Below are 19,250 nucleotides of genomic sequence, written 5' to 3'. Positions count from 1 at the left end.
ACAAACAGACAAGAAATAGGTGGGATCCACCACCTAGGAAGGATTCCAGCAACACCTCTTCGCATCATCTTGTTGTACAATCGCAGCGCTGTATTTTCAAAAGGAAGGAGCACTTTTCACCCACGAGGGGCTATTTGCAAAAAACAAAGCGTATTTTTTCAATGCTGGGGAGCTTTCCATACAGTTTAAGAAACCTATCAAACCTGCATGGGAAGTGTTCTACGGAGCAGGTCCATTAAGCTAAAGGGTTCTGACACTTCCAGCTAAGCACACATGTTGTGCAATTACTTCAAGGCTCCTCTTAGGCTAAAATATCTGCTACTGGTGGCTGAGAAGTAAAAAAAAAAACAAAAAAACCGAACAGAGCAGCCATCTCTAGGGGTAATGAGACATCACATTCACTGGGATATCCTAAGGAATTATGTCACTCCAAAGCCAGCTAACAGCTAACCCTTGCAAGACAAGATTTGTGCTCTCTCAGCGAGGAAGCTGCCTCCTAACAGGTCTCTCACATATTTTCTGTCCCTTTCATTTTTGAAGCAGGTGCTGGTAGTTACTATGAGATTCGGATTTACCCCTGAAACCAGCTGTTACCACTCAAAACCAGGCCACAGTACAAACAAAACCAGCCCAATATTGCTAAATGCAAAAACACAAGCAGAATTTAAAAAGAAGGAGATCTTGCTTTAATCAGAAAAATAATCCTCAGAAAACTTTTGAGCTTCAGAGCATCTTGGTCGGGTTTTGAGACACCTAAAGGAAGTGTGTTAAAAACGTCAGGCTAAGTACCCAAAGCTGGTTTCTTATTTCCCGTGGCCTGAGTCATGGTTTCTAGCCGGCAGAGAGGAATTGGGGAAGATGACTGGGCAGCCCTTTGAAGAAGATGAAATTACAGAAAGTAAAAATAGAAGCGTGCATTTCAGAGCTAGGTAGCCAGTCACCCTGCTAACCCTGACGTGCTGTCTGGGAAGATGGGAAGGACTCGCTAGGATGATGAGAAATAGAGCAAAAGGAGCATTAGCCCAGCAAATCTGCCTCAGCACAGGTAATCTGGCCCCAAATCCTGGGTAATTCCTCCTAGAGCAAGATTGTCTCTCAGACATCTGTCCACCCACGTTCCAAGGCTCTGGCCTTCAGATTTCCTGTCCCTCGGCAATTCCATTAGCGCAGCCACTGTCTTAATAATTGAATGGCTCTGCTGCAACGTACCCAGCCACCATCACATGCAGCTAGAGCTGACATCTGCCTCGGCTAACCCTCCTCTTAATTTCGAATAAGCCTCCTCATGACTCAACAGCATTACACCCTTCTAACAGCTTCCCAGATTTAAGAAGACTTAGTCTCAGGGCATGAGACGCATCAAAATTCCCTGAACCCAAACAGGGCTGTGTGTGTGGCAAGTATAGATGGCCAAGTACCCTTTGTACACATGCACACAGTTAATGTTGATTGTTTTTTGCTTCCAGGTGATGTGAGATGTCTCATATGGTGATGGCACAGACTGAGGAAGGCTAAGGAGGCACCTGACACATCAGTCTCTACGTCCATGCTTACTTTCCCCCAGCAAAAGCAGGTATCCAGCACATGCTGCTAGAATTTTAGGAAAGACGTGCATGTCATGGCAAAGAGTGGAGCCATGGAGACACTGCTGGCTTGATTGCAAGAGATTTGTTTTCTCTCACAAAGTAAGAAAGGTCTATTACCTCAACTAAACATGTAGATTGTTAGGGTTAGAGCGTGGTAAATGTAGTCTCAATTCTGTCGAGCTGAATTCTGGTCACCCAGCGAAGCTGGCAGAACCCGAGTCAGAGAGGGTGGAGCACGGCGTTTAGCTGCTGCTACATTACCGCTCTGACAAAAGCCCTCGCTGGGCACTATCACCTGCTGAAGGGTGTCAAACTGTGAAGCAGGAAAGGAGCAAAGGTGTTTTGTTTTGGTGTGTTTTGGTCTTGGCAGCCTCATCTGCATTGTGCCAGGCACCCAGTAACCACCATCATCTCATCAACAAGCGGCTGAACAGGAGCCAGCAGTGGGCCCCAGTGCCCAAGAAGGCCAATGGCATCCTGGCCTGTGTTAGAAACAGCGTGACCAGCAGGAGTAGGGAGGGGATTGTCCCCCTCTACTCGGCACTGGTGAGGCCACACATTAAATATTTTGGCACCTCAATACGAGAGATCTTGAGGGGCTGCAGCAAGTGCAGAGGAGGGCGATGGAGCTGGGGAAGGGCCTGGAGAGTAAGTCTCATGAAGAGCGATGGAAGGAGCTGGGGCTGTTGGGTTTGAAGAAGAGGAGGCTGAGGGGAGACCTCCTCACTCTCTGCAACTGCCTGACAGGATGTTGTAGGGAGGCTGGTGCTGATCTCTTCTCACAGGTAATTAGTGATAGAACAAGAGGGAACGGCTTCAAACTGCAACAGGGCAGGGTTACACTGGGCAGTAGGAGAAATTTTTCACAGAATGAGCAGTCAGCCATCGGCACAGGCTGCCCAGAGAGGTGGTGGAATCCCCATTCCTGGAGGTGTTTAAAGGTCGTTTAGATGTGGTGTTGGGGGCGACGGTTTAGGGGGCAGCTTTGTAGAGTTGGGTCAATGGCTGGACTCGATGATCCCAGGGGTCTCTTCCAACCTGAATGGTTCTGTGATTCTATGATCATTAACCTGGGGCCAGGGCAGCGATTCAAGGTCTTACCGTGGTCGCTCTCCGTTCCCGATCGCCCCCAGTAGCGGCGTCTGCGTTCGGGGCTGTGGGCGTGCCGCTCTATCACCGCTGCGATGAATCGAGTGTTACTGACTGGGGAAGAGAGAAAGAGACAATGGGTTTTAAAGAAAGTGCTCGTACAGAATTGGATCAGTGGAACAAAGCGGGCACAGGGGAACGGGGTTTCTGCAAACTAATTCTTCTCGAATACTACTTCTTAAAAGAAGGCTATCAAACGGCAGAGGAGCAGGAGTAAAGAGATGGTGTTTGACCATGGAAAGAGATGAAGATCCAGTCGAATTCATTCACCTCATCTGCTTGGATTGATAGAAGTTAGGAGAATTACCGTGCCAATGCTAAAGAACCCGTGGCAGCACTGAAAGCCGACTCAAAATTAAACTATAAAGGATTTGGAGAAGCAGTAGATGCAAGCCATGAAACTCAGATATGCTTATTCATCAAGTTTTGAGTGTCAACGTAGTTTCAAATCTTGGGTATTGTTTTAGTTCTGTTTTAGCAAGGGCCCAGAGACAGGGATCTGGTCTGGCTCTGGAGCTCTCTCAGAGTTTAGGTGCACCGGCTCATCTTACAGAACTCCAGCACCATGTGCAAAGTGCCATTTTAACTGAACGATAAAGAAGTACAAGCATCCCAAATGAACGCAAATAAGACTTACTGCCACATTGGTTGGACCTACATGCCAGACTTGGCCTCTGCTTTCCAAGGCTGCTTTCCAAGTTTTCCATACCCTGTACCACAAGTGCAATTTTTAAGCTCATCAGAGCTATTTCTGGAAGGGGTCATGATAGGGGGAGCATAAGGGGCAAACCTCCTCCATACATAATCAAGATCAGTCTTTTAAAAATAAAAATTGTAATTTTTCAGCATGAGAATAAAGGTGTGCTGGAAGTTACAGTTCAAGTTAAAATTTTCTACTGCTAATCAGCACAGGGCTTCCTCACATTATTTTTAATTTTTAGCGCATTAAGAAAACAAATGGCTCATTTAATCTAACCTTTTTTTTTCCGTTTTTTTTTTTTTTTACAGCAAAGTGATTTGGTACTTACTGATTCCCCTGTCTTCATGGCTGTCATCGTCTCTCTCGTCCCTATCATTTTCCAGGTTCGACATACGCACTGACATTTCTACACACCATTACAAACAGAAAAATGCAACTGTTAAGAGAAAAATTTTGGATCATCTTACTAACGGCTGTCGCCCTGGTCATACAGCGGAAGCACTTTGTGTTACTGTGCGAAGAGATGCAGTCCGAGCTTGCTGTGCTCTTTTTCCAAGATAAGTGGGGTTAGAGATACTGGGAAAGCAAGACACCCCCACCTCCTCCTGAAAGGCACAGGCTTGAAGGAAGTCACAGAATCATAGAAGGATAGATTCCAAAGTGAACCGATTCAAAACAGAGCCAGGCCATAATCAAATACAGAGGTAATTAGCCCTGATCCCACTTCTCACCTCCTTATCTTTCTACAGTATCCCTTCTCCCAAATACAGTTGTGTCTCTCGGCCTCCAGAGGCTTTATCTATGTAGAGACGCCCCATGAGCATCACAGGGATCAGGAGCAGAGAACATAAGTAACAAAAGACACATCCCTAATAGCCCAAGTGGAAAGGATGTGAAAATTGTAATATTCCCAGAAACACTGCTCCTGTCCAGAAATAAATGCACGCGATCGCTGTGCTGTGACAAGGTCCAGAAAGCTGTGAAGCTGGGCTTGTCGTTTCAGCTTTAGAAAAAGCATAAATTCTGCTTCCCGATGAGAACGGCAGGTTATAGTTTTTGGATAGTCTCCTTGGGTGGCAGCAGGTCTGGCTGCACCCAGGAGAGGGCAGCCATGCACAAGCACCCAGAACAAGACAACTTTTATAAGACTTGTCAGGAGAGAAATAAAATAAAATAGGGGGAATCCTTGAAACAAAATCAAGGAAAAAAGGTTCTGGATTTTTTTTTTTGTTTGGTTTTGTGCTGTGGGGTGGGGTTTTTTGTATATATTTTTTTTAAATTCCCACCCTCCTATTTCTCTCTCAAAAGTTATCAGCTCACCCTGGGCAGCCAGAGGTGACATGTGCTGGTGACTCCTCCGATGTATCTGGTGACGATACGCGTACACTGCTAGGACCAGCACCATAATGCAGCCCATAATGCCTCCGGCCACGGGACCTACTGGTGCACTTTTGATCATGTTCAGAGTGATCACCTCATCTCCTAAATCAGACGGGAAAAAAGAACCAACTGTAAATACTTTGCAGAAAGGTTTAAAACTGAAGATTAGAGAAGATGTTCGATGGCTTTCTAGGTGTGTAATTGCGCACATGCACGACAGCACTTTTAAATAGAAGAAATTCATAGAATCACAGAATGTCTTAGGTTAGAAGGGACCTTAGAGATCATCTCACCCAACCTCCCTTAACCAGCCCAGGTTGCTCCAGGTTCATCCAATCTGGCCTTGAACATCTCCAGGGAGGGGGCAGCCACAGCCTCTCTGGGCAACCCAGTCCAGAGTCTTGCCGCCCTCACACTGAAGAATTTCTTTTTAAGATCCAGTCTAAACCCATTCTCCTTCAATTAAAATCCATTCTGAGAGGGTAAATCTTAAAAGCAGGAACGTATAGCCACACTCAGCTACGCATCAATATCCTCCAAGATGGAATACCCACAACAGGCCTGATGCTACTTTTTCACTGCTCAATGCACTATTTGTGCAGATTTACCACTAGCATAAGCATGTTCTGACACGGAGGGTGCACGTTGTTGAATACAGGCAGATAAATGCTCAGAAAGGCCGAGTTACCTATTGCTCCCAAATCATCCACGTACGGGCTCTTCGCTCCCACAATGCCACCGAAGCACTCCTTCTGAGGGGCACAATAGGACTTATCCAGGTGGGTCTTCCCATCGCTGTCTACCATACACCACTCGCAGTCCAACACACCGAAACAATCCCTGAAAAAAATCACAAAGGAAAGGAGATCGCATTTGTTCTCAGGTCCAACACTTCTCATTGGGCACTGCTCGGTCTGTTTTGGAATCATGAGACAGAGAGTGGCTGATCATCGTGAACCCTCACATACATCACGTCTGGCCACAAAAATCTGATTAAAAGTGCCCCAAGGGAAGTTGCCCAGGGAAACAAAGGCAGAACTTCCTACTTGTAACTCCTCCAATAAACCGTTTCTCAGCATGGTGAAGTTTGACTACGGTTCCACCCTTTTTTTGCAGTGCTTTGAAAGATGGAAGAAAGGATTTGCAAAGTCTGGTCAGAGCACGGTATGTTCCAGCAGTTCCCCGGAGACCGCTCGTAACTAGCAAAACAACAAACTCTCAAGCTTCTCTACGTAATGCCAGGAGTAGAACAGAGAAGCAGGAAACTAGAAGCTGGCAGGCAGCTGCCACCTCGAATGTGCTCCAAAGTCACCACCGCAAAATACCGCCTGCTTTTGGGGAGCGCTTTCCTCCACGCGCTTCTCCAGCAGGCAGACAGACACAGCAGCACCGTCCACTTTGCTAAAGAGCTCGACATCCTTTCGAGGGAAATCTTCCACTTCCAAACCCCTCGGTTCTCAGTGTCACCGAGTGTGACGGGAGAGCCATTTGTTTGCTATTACTGATGTTATGTGACTCAAACGGGAACGCTGAGATCAGCGGCTTCTGCGCTGCAGCAAAATGTCACTGTTGGTGTGTGCTACTGTATCTCTGGCATCGTACCTCTTCTTTTTTCTTCAGAACAGAAGAACATGGTACATTTTGAGGGATGGAAAAGGCTACTTTACCCGCTCTCTGTCCTCTGGTTGCACTGGGTGTTAATACATTGCGGGAGAGCATCCTGCAGGCTCGGATCGATCGCTGTGAAAGTCATTGGCTCCTGATGAACTTCACAGCTTGGATTCCTAGATTGAAACAAGTACAGCCTCGCGTTACAAAAGCAGCCAAAGCATAATCAATGAAAAGCATCATTTTTTCCCGTTACTTATCATCTGCTTAACTCTACTAAAAACTCTGTCTATTCTGTCCTGTACCACCTGTAAGCTAGCACGAACAAGCAAGTAATTTTGTTAATTAGCTTCTGTCACACGCTGTTCCATTACAGGAGGCTCGTTCTCACCTGCTCTCGGCGTTGGTGAGGTTGCCGGTACATTCATTGACCTCCAGAGGGCACTCGCAAGGGCACTCACACTCGTTCTGTTCCATTCTTCAGGGGCAGAAAGCACACAGAAAATCCATCAGACCTTGCAGCACGACTTTAACCCCAACTCCTCATGGAGAAGAACCATTCTCCATCCCCCCAGAACACAGGGATTGCTCAGTTCTGCACCGGGACTGAAGACAATGTAATAACGGAGTCTCTCTGAGCTGATAGCACCCCCTGAAATTTAAAAAGCAGACAACCCCTGGACAAGTCCCAGATCCAGATGCAAGGATCCTTCTTGCCAGCTCAGCAAACACACATAACGACACCAGCACGGGCAAATATCTGCCACGAGCACCAGGATCCCCTTGATGAAAAACTGTCAATCCACGTTAAATCGTGGGTGTTGACACGCCGGAGCAAAGGGCTTGATGCACAGGTAACTGTGCCCGAGAAACTGAATCTGTCGCCGTCTTTTAACATTATCTACCCAAACGTGGCAGGAACAAACTCCCCTGTGCTTTGACACACTGACCGCATGGCAAAGCGTCTGAGGTGTGCTAGGTCGCCATGCCTCTTACAAACAGCAGAAGTGAGGCAACTATTTTGTTTTGCTTCGTTTTTGCGCCGTGTGTTTTGCTTTAGCTTACAAAATCAGGTGTTTTTATAAACCTTGACTCAAGAGAGAGGGAAGCAGTAAATGCCTGGAGCTGCCCATTCCTTCCCAGTCCCCCGCTGACCTGTGGCAGTTGAGGCAGAGCCTGTCGACCATGCTGCAGGCACAGAAAGCGAGCGAATCGCACGTCTCGTTGACGATGCCCACGAAGGCGTTGGTGCCTGGGATTCTCGTCAGTCTGTACTTGGAGCAGTGACTGCCATGCACGAGGTTTGTCAGATCGCCCTAGGAAAAAATCAGTGCCATCTCTGTAGTAAGAAACGCGTTGCTTTAGAGAGCTGAAGACTTTCCCCCTTCCAAGGAAGCTCACATTGCTGAGGAAAGGCAAACGCATGGGAGTGCTGCCTTCAAAAGTAAGAGACGTATAAAATTGCTCATTAACCTGCTGAGTTTTGCTTCCAAGCCAGGCAGACTTTGCTGAAGATAGAAAAAAAAACATCACGAGTTGCAGCAGCAGCGTTGAGTCTGAGATTCTACCAACACCAGGTTACATTTCAGTCCTTCATGTCACTCCCTGGCGTGTTGGCCACTGGTGACCTCTGCAAGGTGCCTCCCCATCAGAACTTGTTGAAAAACTCCTGGCAGGTGTGCTATAAAATACACACCGCAGCACCGTGCGGCTGTGATCGGTTCGGTAGGCAGACTCCTGATTCCTACTTGTGTGCCTCAATCTCAAGTTTCTGCTCTGTCCTATGCCATTTCCTTTAAACTAAAACACTTCCTACTTTGCATTTCGAGCATGGGGAAAAACACTTAAGCTTATCTGACATAAATCAACATAACTTTCAAATATTTCTGATGGTCGTTTCCCACGTTCTCCTCATGGTAATAACTGAAAAGTATTATTTAAAGAGCAGCTTCTTCCACAGAGCTTAACATCGTTTGAACAATTCTGCAGTGATCAGCCCCTGGCTTAGACCTCTCTGCACAGCTGAGCTTCACGAAGGTCACACATGACCCACAGGGACCACAGAGCAGTAAGGTTTTCCAAAGGATGCAGTCAGACAAATGATACTGTGTGAACCATGCACACTGCATCTGTAAATGCATTTATTTGGATACTAAAAGCCAAGGTAGCAGAGAGCTTTGCTATCCATGTCACAGGAGATCGTGACACTGGTCAGAGTTGGAAGCCAGAGCTCAGGTCAGAGGATCCGAAGCACAAAACAAAAAATCACAACTGCTGCTGGAAAGACCTCGCCTATCGGCAGAGAACGGCTCCTATTTTTGTGATGCTGGATGAGACTTTGCAGATGCCAACCACAGCTGGCCAGCGATCACATCTGGCATCCCTTGTATGTCAAGCGACTCCTCGTGCGAGCAGGGTTTGCGCAGTGCCCGTCGCTGAGTTTGTGTTTGGAGAGGGGGAGCAGAGGCCAAGCCACACGGAAGGCTGGCTCCCAGCCTCGTCTGCTGACTCTGGCAAGGGTTTGTGTTCCCACCAGAAGAAACCCAACCCAACCAACGTACATCCAAAAGCAAAACAAAATAGAAAACCAGGCTTACCACTAAGCTGGTATTAAATTTATAAAACCGCTGAACTGTTCTGTCGCTGAAGCTGTTGCAGAGATTTTTCTTGACAAAATTTGGGTGGTTCAGAATGTCATTTGCTACCAGAGGCTCCTAAGTGAGAAATGGAGGATTTTATGCCTTGGAAAACAGACGCAAGCAGCAGCTTCTCCGCAGTTCTTAACCACCTCAGAAATTAGACAAGGTAGGAAAAAGGAGCCAGACCTTGTGTGTGATGTGCTGCTGCTCCACCGGCGCGTGTCCTTTGGGATCAATGAGGGTCGGGTGTGCCACGAGGTACCCTCTGTCCTCCATGATAAAGCACCTGCCCACAACAAACAAAACGAAAAGCTTCCCCGTTAGACCTCTCTGGGCTTTAGAGAACCAGAATTAAATAAAACACGAACTGTCATTTGCAACCCGAGGAAGAATTTTTAGAGGTTTCCATTTATTAAAACAACAGGGTCGTTAAACAAATTCACTGCAAAATGTCTTTAAAGAATGTATTTCCCTGAAGCTTTTAAATATGTAACTGTTATGGCAAGCCTGGACCATCAAGGATTTGAAAATGGAACTGATTAGAGACAGAAAGGAGAGCTGAGCGTTGTCTTGTCTGACTGGGGAAGGTCCAGAAATAAATGAAGCATAACGGACTTGGAGAGCTTTAATGGTTTATTAAGCTACTACGTTACTAATTAAACGGAGATTTCACACTCTCCTTTAATGCCCTCCCGCTTTAGAATTCAATTTTAATGGGGAGATAAATCACCCTCGTTTCATTCTCAGCCTTCCCAACCCTTCCTCTCTCTTTGCAGAGCTCTTCCCATTAGTCTCCCCGTGTGATCTCAGGGAAGCGAGGTTGGATCTGTGCCTCTCTCTAGAAGCTGGCGTGCCATGAGGTTTTTTAATCCATCGCGTTTTCGGCATCTCCCGTTTCCATAGCTGCCGACGGCCGCGCTGGGGATTGCGGAGGAGCGAGCGGCACCGGGGATGGCACAGCCTGAGCCAAGACCAAGAGAACTGGCGGCTGCAGAAGGTAGATGGGAGGAGGTCATTGCGGCCGCTCAACGCTCCCAAGGGGCTCAGCGGGGCAGCAGCTTCGTCTCCTGACGCAGCAGGGCTTCGGCTGAGCCGCCCCGGGCGCGTGCCTGGGGCTGGCGGATGCTTCGGGAGGCTTTAACGTCTGCGATTCCCATGGCAGTCTCCTGCGTAAAGCTCTGCCTACATCGGCTCGTGGAGGGGGAGAGGAGATCTTATCTAAAGCGAGCAGCGCCAAATAGATGGGACTGTGCGCTTCAGGTATACAAAGGGGTCAGGAAAACCTTTAGTTGCGTTTTCTGGGTTTTTTTACTGCCCCAAACTGTTTGGCTTCTGCATTAGAAATTCATCTCATGATGCTGAGTTTTCTCTTTATTCTGAAGGAATATAGGAAACGTGAGAATGAGGAGGCTTGTGATTACCCCAGAGGGAAAGTTAGCTTAGGGAGATGCATTAAAAACCCCAAACGTCTGCCAGGTAGTCAGAGTAGTTGTCTCTGTAGCTGAGTGCATTTACACAGAGGCCGTGAGCACTGGAACCAGCTTTATTTTAAAATGCTCTAACAAAGTATTCAACAATATGCCTGGAATTCCTCACTTAGGGAATGTAGAAACAGAATAAATCATCCCATCCCGTTGATTGTTAATAGTTTTTAACCGGAAGGGGAAGGAATGCCAAACCAGAAATCATGGTGGGTTTTTCTGTACACCATAAGGTACATAAAAAATACCCAAAGCAAACCAGAGAAGAACTGGGAGGATGACAGAAAACCACTTCCCTTCCCTAATTTAAGGTTTGAAAACAAAGACAAAACAACAATGCCCAAACTGTGTTATCAAGTGACTCCAGATCCAAACCAGAGTTGAGCCCTGATCCCCACAAGGGATTTTTCAGAAAAAGGGCAGAGGAACAAACTAGGACACATATAGATCTGAACAAAATTAGATACTTCAGATGAAATCAGACTTCTTCTGACTAGTGCTGTGCTGCGTATTTCTGAGAAAAATGTCACAAAAGTGCTTTTTAATAATCATAGTCAAAATACCTAGAGATAATACATCATTATTACATGCTCACAGTAACTAAATCGGCAAAAGGAAAACAAACAGAAGAGAATTGAAAGTGTGTTCATTTAATAAAAAATGGATTTTTTTTCCCAGGATTTCAGTGACAGCTAAATATAACCAAAGAAAAAAATCAGTTATCTTCTGGTTTTGTATTCCTGCGGGCTGTTTACTTAGTGGATGACAGTTTGATCTCGAATACCAGAAAAGTCCACATAATCTTTATGAGAAGAATGAGCATGAATTGCAGTGGCAACCAGAGAGCACAGACTGAAAGGAACGGAATCCTAGAATAAGCTAAGTTGGAAAGTATCTCTGGGTCATCTAGTTAAAGGGAAAAAAAAGAAAGAAAGAAGAAAGGGGTTAGATGTTTATTCTGTGGAACGGAGGACTCACCTTATTTTGTTTCCTCCGTCTTGGTTACAAACCGGCAGCAGGTCCATGAGAACTTTGTAGAAGTATCGCAGGGTGAAGTCAATGCCCATCACTGCCACCGAGTGTCCTGAAGACATCTGGGCACTGCCAAGAGAGGAGGGAAAAAAAAAAAAAGGAAGAAGGCTTTGATGACTGTATTAATAATTAATATCTTAATTACTCAGTTCACTACTTGAAAAAGGGGACTGGTTTCCCAGGCGTATAAATAACCAGCTCAAATCTACAGCTCCACGCTGAAGCTCAGTTCACCCTGCTCGTGTTTAAATGAACAACCACAGCAGCTGTAAATGGAGAGAATAGCGTCTTAACATTTGTTATTTGCTGCAAATCCTCAAGCCTCTCCACATAAATTGCACCTCAGTTGCAAGCAGAACGTGGAGGACCCAGGAGACAGCCCAGGACTGATCACAGAAACGACCCTTCTCCCCATGGGCTGCTCTTCCTCAGCTCATACGCACGCCTCTGCCACCTACATGGATTTAATGTTTAGCAACATCAATTAGGGGTCAAAATTCCCCACGTGTACAAATCACAGGATGCAGCTCCTGCATTTCTAGCACCCACTGCCTCTGGGAAGGGGTTTAAGTTCCACCCCACTCCTCTTGGCTCAGTGCCCAGCATTAGGACCTGAACAAGAAGCCACCACAGACCTTTTGCTAAATCCCTAAAATTCCAAAGAGTGATTATGAATTTCAGCCAAGAAAACAGCCAACAAGCTGGCCAAGGTACCAACACACATGAGGTTACCTTGCAGCAAGAGCTGCTGTGAATTGTAATATTTCACCCATACAGAAAACGTGCTGGTGTTCCTATTTTTACCCACCAGTGCAGGAATATACACAGTTGCCATGGCAACCGATATATCAAAGACCGACCAAACAGTCTCAGGCTGAGGTATGGAAGTGTTATTTTCTTACACCTCTGTAAAGGCAAAAATGTGCTACTTTGGCTCAAGCTGATCGGTTTAACTTTCCTCACCATCAGTGAAGCAACTGCAAGAGCTCTCCTGGCAGAAGCACAGTCTTGACATTTGACTACGACCGCCTGGATGCTGAAAGCTCCAAACAGAAATTATATTCTACTTCTGTTGCTATTTTTCCCCACACTTCCTGTCCTGGCAAATTCCCACCTTCCCCTCAGGAGAACCACTCAGATGCGCAAAGCCGTGACGCGACACGCTTGAGCTAAGGCACAAATCCCCGCTGGGCAGCTGGGCAACAGAGCAGCGAGGGTCTGGACCAAAAGCCTTCTAATAGAATACCACAGGAAAATAACTAGTATTTCTTACAGCAGGTTATGAAAATGATTATGTTCAGAGGTGGTCTGCAGCAGCCCGAGGGTTCTGAGCAGCGCCCGTCACTCCTACACTTCCATCACCCCAGTTTTCCAGGTTCACTCCCAGCAGCGCTGCGATGGCACGGCCAGACCAAGTCACCTCTTGCCCCCGAGGGACACAGAATGACCAGCTCATCCTCAAATCTCTATTTTGCACCTGTGCAGGCCTTCTGCTGACGACAAAGGAGATACCTCTGACATGACTTTTTAAAATCTACTTTTCTAAACAATTTTATCTCTGAGGCTCGCAATACAAATGTTTAGAAAAAGAAGATAATGGCACGGCTGGACAACACAAAGTAGATGCTGCTGGCAACCGCCGATCCACGTAAACCCAACTGCTTACTGGGCTGAATCGCAGAATCATAGAATGGCCTAGGCTGGAAGGGACCCGAAAAGCTCGTTCACTTCTAAAGAGGGACAGTGAAGACGCAGTCAAATCTAACCTGCCCGTTTATAAATACAGATTGTAAAAACTTGCACCACATTTATTTTTTATCTTTACCCATTTCATGGAGAAGGAATGGGAAAAAGGATGACAGTGAAGCAGCAGAGATACATTTAATTTTGCTGTAACCGTTTTAGCTTCGTTTTTAAGGATTAAAACCTTTTGGGCTGCTGGTGCAACTTCAACAACTTCTTGCACAGATCTAGTCCCAGCTTCCAAGAAAAAGTAGATATAAAATGTGAAGGAGAGGTAAGTGTCAGTTCCAAATGAACTAAATGTTATTTAAACCCACACAGCAGTTTCTAGCGTGAGCATGCCTGGTAACTCTACTGATTCCACCCCCACCCCTCTGTTCGTTTTCTTTTAAACTAAGACCTCTTTAGGGATTATAACCGCATGTGATTGTAAGCTTTAGCGGTCATATTTACCCAGGAATCACACTCACATCTGCCAAACTTTGTTTAAGTGTTCTTTAATCATGTTCTAATAACCCACACAAGCTTGAAGTTCTTCAAGCTGAACCGGCGCTTACTAGATAAAAATCAGAATTTTGATTAATTGCACTTCTCTTCTTACAAAAGTGCTTCTTTCCCTTAAGTAAATTCCTCTTTGAGAAGCACCACGCAGGCATCAGGCCTCCTAATACTCCTGCCAAAAAGGACAGGCAGATGTCCTGGGGTGGGAAATCCCAAACAAAGCCGAGATGTCTCTGAGAAGATGAGAAAAGTAGCATCCTGGGCTCTGTGAGCTGGATTTACCAGCGTGGTGCGAGAAGTTACCTTTGTAGTGGTGAGGTCTTAGATGAAGTGAAAGCCTTGGAAGAAACTACATGTGGAAAACAAGACGAGTAACTACCATTTCCAAAAAATGAGAGAGCTTATGCCAGAAAGGTTTAGTACATATTCCATAAACTGACCTCCTTTAAACAGCCCACCTCTCAAATCAAATCTCAGCCTTAGGCTGGGGGCCTGGCCAGGAGGCAGCTGAAACAAAAATGTCTGGTTCTCGAGGCAAGGGTCATCCCAGCACTGCCAAGATGTTCATAGGGAGACTCAATCCGCTTCTGGTGGTAACATGGACTGCACTGAGAATAAATGAAACACTGAGATCTTCTCCATCGACTTTGAACAAAGATACAAAAAGGAAAGGGGAAATTCTAATGTAAGCCATAAAAGGCTAATTAATAAAGAAAACACTTCTTTCTACGTGGCTATGAAGGTCATTTTGGTTTCTATCCCAAGGGCTGCCTTTTCCACTGATTTGTTTTCTACAATCCTGGAAGGGCAGATGAAGGTTTACAGGCTGCGCCTCAAGTTCTTCTAACTCCTGCAAGCCCCTGTGCACAAGTGCTGAATAAAAACAGCTCAGGCAAGGAGCTCTCCTAACTTTTTTTCATTAAAACAGCCCTGTGGATTGACCTCTATTTGCAGTTAGGGGGCTCTGCTTTCACCTCTTATTCCCTTCCAAACATCACCCCGCTACACACGACTTCAGAAGTGTTAAGCATGAGTAACTTCAGGAAATGGAGAGATTAGCAGCCTTGATGAGAAGGTATTTGACTAGCGGCAGAGAGAGAACATGTCCCAACTGCCTCAGGAAAGTGATCCCTCTCCTCCTCCCAGCTCCTCACCCTGCACATGTGACATCCCATGTTCATCCAGGAGCACATTTTCACCAATCACTCCTTTCTTCTATATGCTGTTATAATGCCGACATCGACAGAGCTACAGAATATAAACCTATTCGTATAAAACGGATTTTTCACATTATTTCCATATATTATTGGCACTGCACCTACACAAGGCTATATTACATTTCATCAAAAGCACTTTAAAACCAGGTTGGGTTTTTAGCTCTTGAACACGCAGGGGTCGCTCAGCGTATTTCTCTCCTACCCAAAGCACATCTTGACAATTCAGAGTGTTCTTGCTTGACACAAACACTTCAAACACAACTTACCTGGAGGAATGGACTGTGTGACTGATCGTAACGACGTAGCCAGCCCCTCCGACATCCAGGTAAGGACCAGTGAAGGTAATTAGTCCTGGATTAGCCACGGCGTGCAAGTACCTAAGAGCAGCCAAAAGAACACTCATAATCAGTGAAATAAGACAGTCTCCTTGGTTTTGCAGAAACACAGACAAGCATTGAACTCTGCACACAGCGAACAATGCGCTACCAAATTAACATTTCTTATTATTAAACAAGTACCCGAGTATGATGAAGATCCAGGCCTAAAACGGACTTGCTCAATAAATGCTTCCTCACTATTTACAACTGCATAAAACCAGCTCAGTTTACTTTTGCATGGAACACATTCAATGTCCTTGTAGACATTTTTTCTCAAAATGACATATGACCTAGTGCCCACCGAAGCTCGAACTCCAAGCAAACACTGGCAAAATGATCTCGTTGCAACGGTAGGAGGAAGGACGCCCTACAGGCAAACTCCCATGTGAAAATCTGGAAAGCTGTCAGGGAGCGATTACGAGTCACGGCCTCTTTTTAAACTTACTGCCAACATAAAATGAGCCACAACCTTGTCAAACGTCTTCCTACTACCATGAGAAAGTTTAGAAAACATTCTAACTGTTGGAAACACTGGTGTGTATGAAAAATCTATTACTTTACTACCCCCTGTCCCGGTTAGTAACCCAAGAGTCTGGACTGCACTGTGCAAGCGACTGAATTCTACTTTATGAGTAGTGCTTTGCTTGCACCTTCTTTCCAAAACATTGCCATTTGGCTTTACATAAAAACCAAGACACTGTGGCATGCTGCATATGGAGGCTTTTTAAACCAGTGGAGTGTAAAAGCAAAAAAAACCCCACAACCAAAACGCAAATCCCCAAACCCTCCCAAAACTAATAATGAAAATAATTTGAGAGCTTTTAAAGCGGAGATGAGGGGTTGTAAAAGTCCACTCGGTTAATTTACAACAGGGATGCATCCTCACTACAAAAAAAAAAAAAAAAAAAAGAGGGCAAAATTCCACCATCTTATCAGCCAGCAAAAACATAAATGGCAACAAAAAAAGAAGAAAACCTGAAGAAAAAAAAGCTAATTAGTAGCTATAGTAATGTTATTTTTCAGGCAACACACATGGGAGTCAGGAGCGCTAAAGCACGGCCAATGCCAGGAGCAATTCAGAGCCTTCCCTGTACAGCTGGAGCCGCTGGCTCGTGCCTTTCCCAGCATCACAAATACACAAATATTTTCCCAAACTGGATAATAGTGCATAATTAACAGGGTGCAGTCGAGCCAGCAAACTCCTACTTTAAATTAGCAATGAAATGTGCTGTAAACAAACAAATAAGAAGGCTTAAAATATTAACAACCAGAAATGGTACAAGGAGCTGAAAACGCTCCTGAATTAACTAATCCCTAAAGGGGATGCTCACTTTCTGAATATTTATAGTCCCATCTGCCATAGCAGGGATAGGAAACACAAACTGTCCCTTAAAAAGGGCTGGAAATTAGAATCAATATAGTTTTTTTACCTGGCTGTATTTAAGCACCAAACCTTTAATCCATGCTGAAAATATTTCTGGTTAAATAGTTTATAGCTGGCCACAAAAAAAAAAAGAAACAGACTGTGAGATTTATACCAAATATTTTCCTTTTTGCCCTCTAAGATTACCCAAAGCTTTGGTAACAGGACCTTAAAAACTCACCATTGTCTCCTGGTGGGATCAAATGCTTTGTCCATGAGGGAACCGGGGTAAATTCGGAGCACCCCATTGGGGGTTGCTATGTAACGGCGCACAATGTAACTGTTCAGGCTGCTCATTTCCATTTGTGTCATCCATTCATCTGTGACGTGACTGGTAGCCATTACTTCATTTCTGACAGAGAACTGCAAAACAAAAGGCGGACCTGGCAGGGTTCCTCTAAGGCTTGCACGAAAAAAGATAATAAGCAGCTCGCGGGGTTTCCTAAAGAGCAATCGCAGATCATCTAAACTCAATTACTTGTTTCAAGGCTTCTCGCACCAGACGGATCCACCAGCACATTCCAAGTGAAGGGAAAGCTTATCAGAGTGAAATACTGTCGTTGGTACCTCTGCTGCTTTTCAAATTTGGTTTTTGTACTTCACGTAAACATAAATAGTGCTCTGCTTGTGCACACAGATAGAAAAGTCTCGTTTATATGTCTAAGAGCACAAAGATACTTCTGCTAAGATTTTACCGTAGCTTTAATTTTTCTGGTGTTTATTTCAATAGCTGCTTGTCGAGTTTTTCCCACCCTCCTGGGGAGGAAGCCCACTCCCTTTACTCTTCTGAGCCCTGCAGCTCATGACCATAGAATCACAGAATGTTCAGGATTGGAAGGGACACCTCTAGAGATCATTTAGTCATAGAATCATAGAATCCTAGAATGGCCTGGGCTGGAAGGGACCTTAGAGATCATCTAGTCCAACCTCCCTGTCAAGGGCAGGGATGCCTCTCAACTAGATCAGGCTACTCAAGGCTCCGTCCAACCTGGCCTTGAACACCTCCAGGGAGGGGGCAGCCACACCATCTCTGGGCAATTTATTCCAAAGTCTTGCCACCCTCGTACTGAAGAATTTCTTCCTAAGGTCCAATCTAAATCTATTCTCCTCCACCTTAAACCCATTTCCCCTTGTCCTATCGCTGGACACTCTTGTAAAAAGTCCCTCCCCAGCCTTCCTGTAGGTTCCCTTCAGGTACTGGAAGGCAGCTATTAGGTCCCCCCAAAGTCTTCTCTTTTCAAGACTGAACAATCCCAGCTCCCGCAGCCTGTCCTCATAGCAGAGGTGCTCCAGCCCCTGGATCATCTTTGTGGCCTCCTCTGAACACGCTCCAACAGATCCACGTCCCTCTTATGGTTGGGACACCAGAAATGGACGCAGTGTTGGACGTGGGGTCTCACAAGGAAAGAGTAAAAGGGGGAGGATGACCTCTCTTGATAGTCCAACCTACCACTTCTCCAGGCAGGGGACTACCTCTCCGAACCACCCCTCCACAGCCCTGGGAGCGTCAGGAGGTCAATGTCTCAGGTTCTTCCCTCCTGGAGGAAGGAAACCAGGGTCCTCGGGGCTGCCCGAGGCCGTACCTTGAGGCCAGGATTGGCAATGAGGCGCGTGTTGTCGCTGAGGTACGCCGTGTAATGCTCCACCATCCGCTTCGTCTCGGGCTGGCTGAGATGTTCGTAAGGAGAAGAGAAGCTGCCTGCAGAGAGCATCACCGTAGGGCTTTCTAAAAAGAGCAAAATGGGAGGAAGTTAAGGACAACGAATTGCAAATAGTGCGTAGGAAGTACATTCCTACCACCACAGGCTATCCTCCACTCACCCACAATTCAGGTCATGGGTGGACTGTGAGCAAGAGCAGGCAACGCGAAGTTTTCCACCCAAACCAGAGCATGGCTTGCCTCCCCAGGCACTGACAAAACCTAGGCTGCACACGAATCACCTTTCTCCCTTCGAAACTCGGAAGCCACAAAGTTACACTGCTCACTCTGACCTCTGTGTGCTATTTGGTGGACTCCAGTGCCCTTGTTCTCAAAGTCTAAATGATTTCTGAATTACTACTTATCCCTTACGAAAAGATTTTGGGCTAAAGGAATGAATCCCCCAAGTTTAGGTTGGATATGGCAGAGAAAACCAGCACCTTCTGACTAATGAACACGTAGCTGTCGGGGGCGATTTTCACAACAGACTAGAAAGCAAACTTTCCTTGTGCTAAAACTCCAATACCAGACAGCTTATTCTCTTTAAAAAGAAAAACTACTATGACACCGCTGAAGGCTGAGAAGAACATCTTTTCTGAATATTTGACCCATGGAACCCGATTTCCCTGTGCGTAATGGTCTCCAGAGGAAAAATATCACTGGAGTATGTGAAGCGTTCTGCTTTTATTCACATTCCTCTAAAAAAACATCAACA

General features: G+C 45.8%; 1 protein-coding gene across 1 annotated transcript in view; it reads right to left on the bottom strand.

Moving 5' to 3' along the window:
- Positions 1 to 19,250, bottom strand: part of CACHD1 (cache domain containing 1) — a 43,341-nt gene that overhangs the window by 801 nt on the left and 23,290 nt on the right. Inside the window, exons 12-24 of the mRNA XM_009870002.1 lie at positions 18,420 to 18,562; positions 17,018 to 17,199; positions 15,303 to 15,413; positions 11,522 to 11,644; positions 9,249 to 9,348; positions 9,021 to 9,137; positions 7,579 to 7,739; positions 6,815 to 6,901; positions 6,483 to 6,599; positions 5,504 to 5,655; positions 4,756 to 4,917; positions 3,764 to 3,841; positions 2,688 to 2,789 (exon numbers count right to left, since the gene is read on the bottom strand). Coding sequence (XP_009868304.1) covers positions 2,688 to 2,789; positions 3,764 to 3,841; positions 4,756 to 4,917; positions 5,504 to 5,655; positions 6,483 to 6,599; positions 6,815 to 6,901; positions 7,579 to 7,739; positions 9,021 to 9,137; positions 9,249 to 9,348; positions 11,522 to 11,644; positions 15,303 to 15,413; positions 17,018 to 17,199; positions 18,420 to 18,562 — 1,635 coding nt within the window. The remainder of the gene's footprint in view (positions 1 to 2,687; positions 2,790 to 3,763; positions 3,842 to 4,755; positions 4,918 to 5,503; positions 5,656 to 6,482; positions 6,600 to 6,814; positions 6,902 to 7,578; positions 7,740 to 9,020; positions 9,138 to 9,248; positions 9,349 to 11,521; positions 11,645 to 15,302; positions 15,414 to 17,017; positions 17,200 to 18,419; positions 18,563 to 19,250) is intronic.

The sequence above is a fragment of the Apaloderma vittatum genome, unplaced genomic scaffold (genome assembly GCF_000703405.1).
Source record: "Apaloderma vittatum isolate BGI_N311 unplaced genomic scaffold, ASM70340v1 scaffold13335, whole genome shotgun sequence".
In the NCBI taxonomy this organism is placed as follows: domain Eukaryota; kingdom Metazoa; phylum Chordata; class Aves; order Trogoniformes; family Trogonidae; genus Apaloderma; species Apaloderma vittatum.
This window is presented reverse-complemented; position numbering and strand designations above follow the sequence as displayed.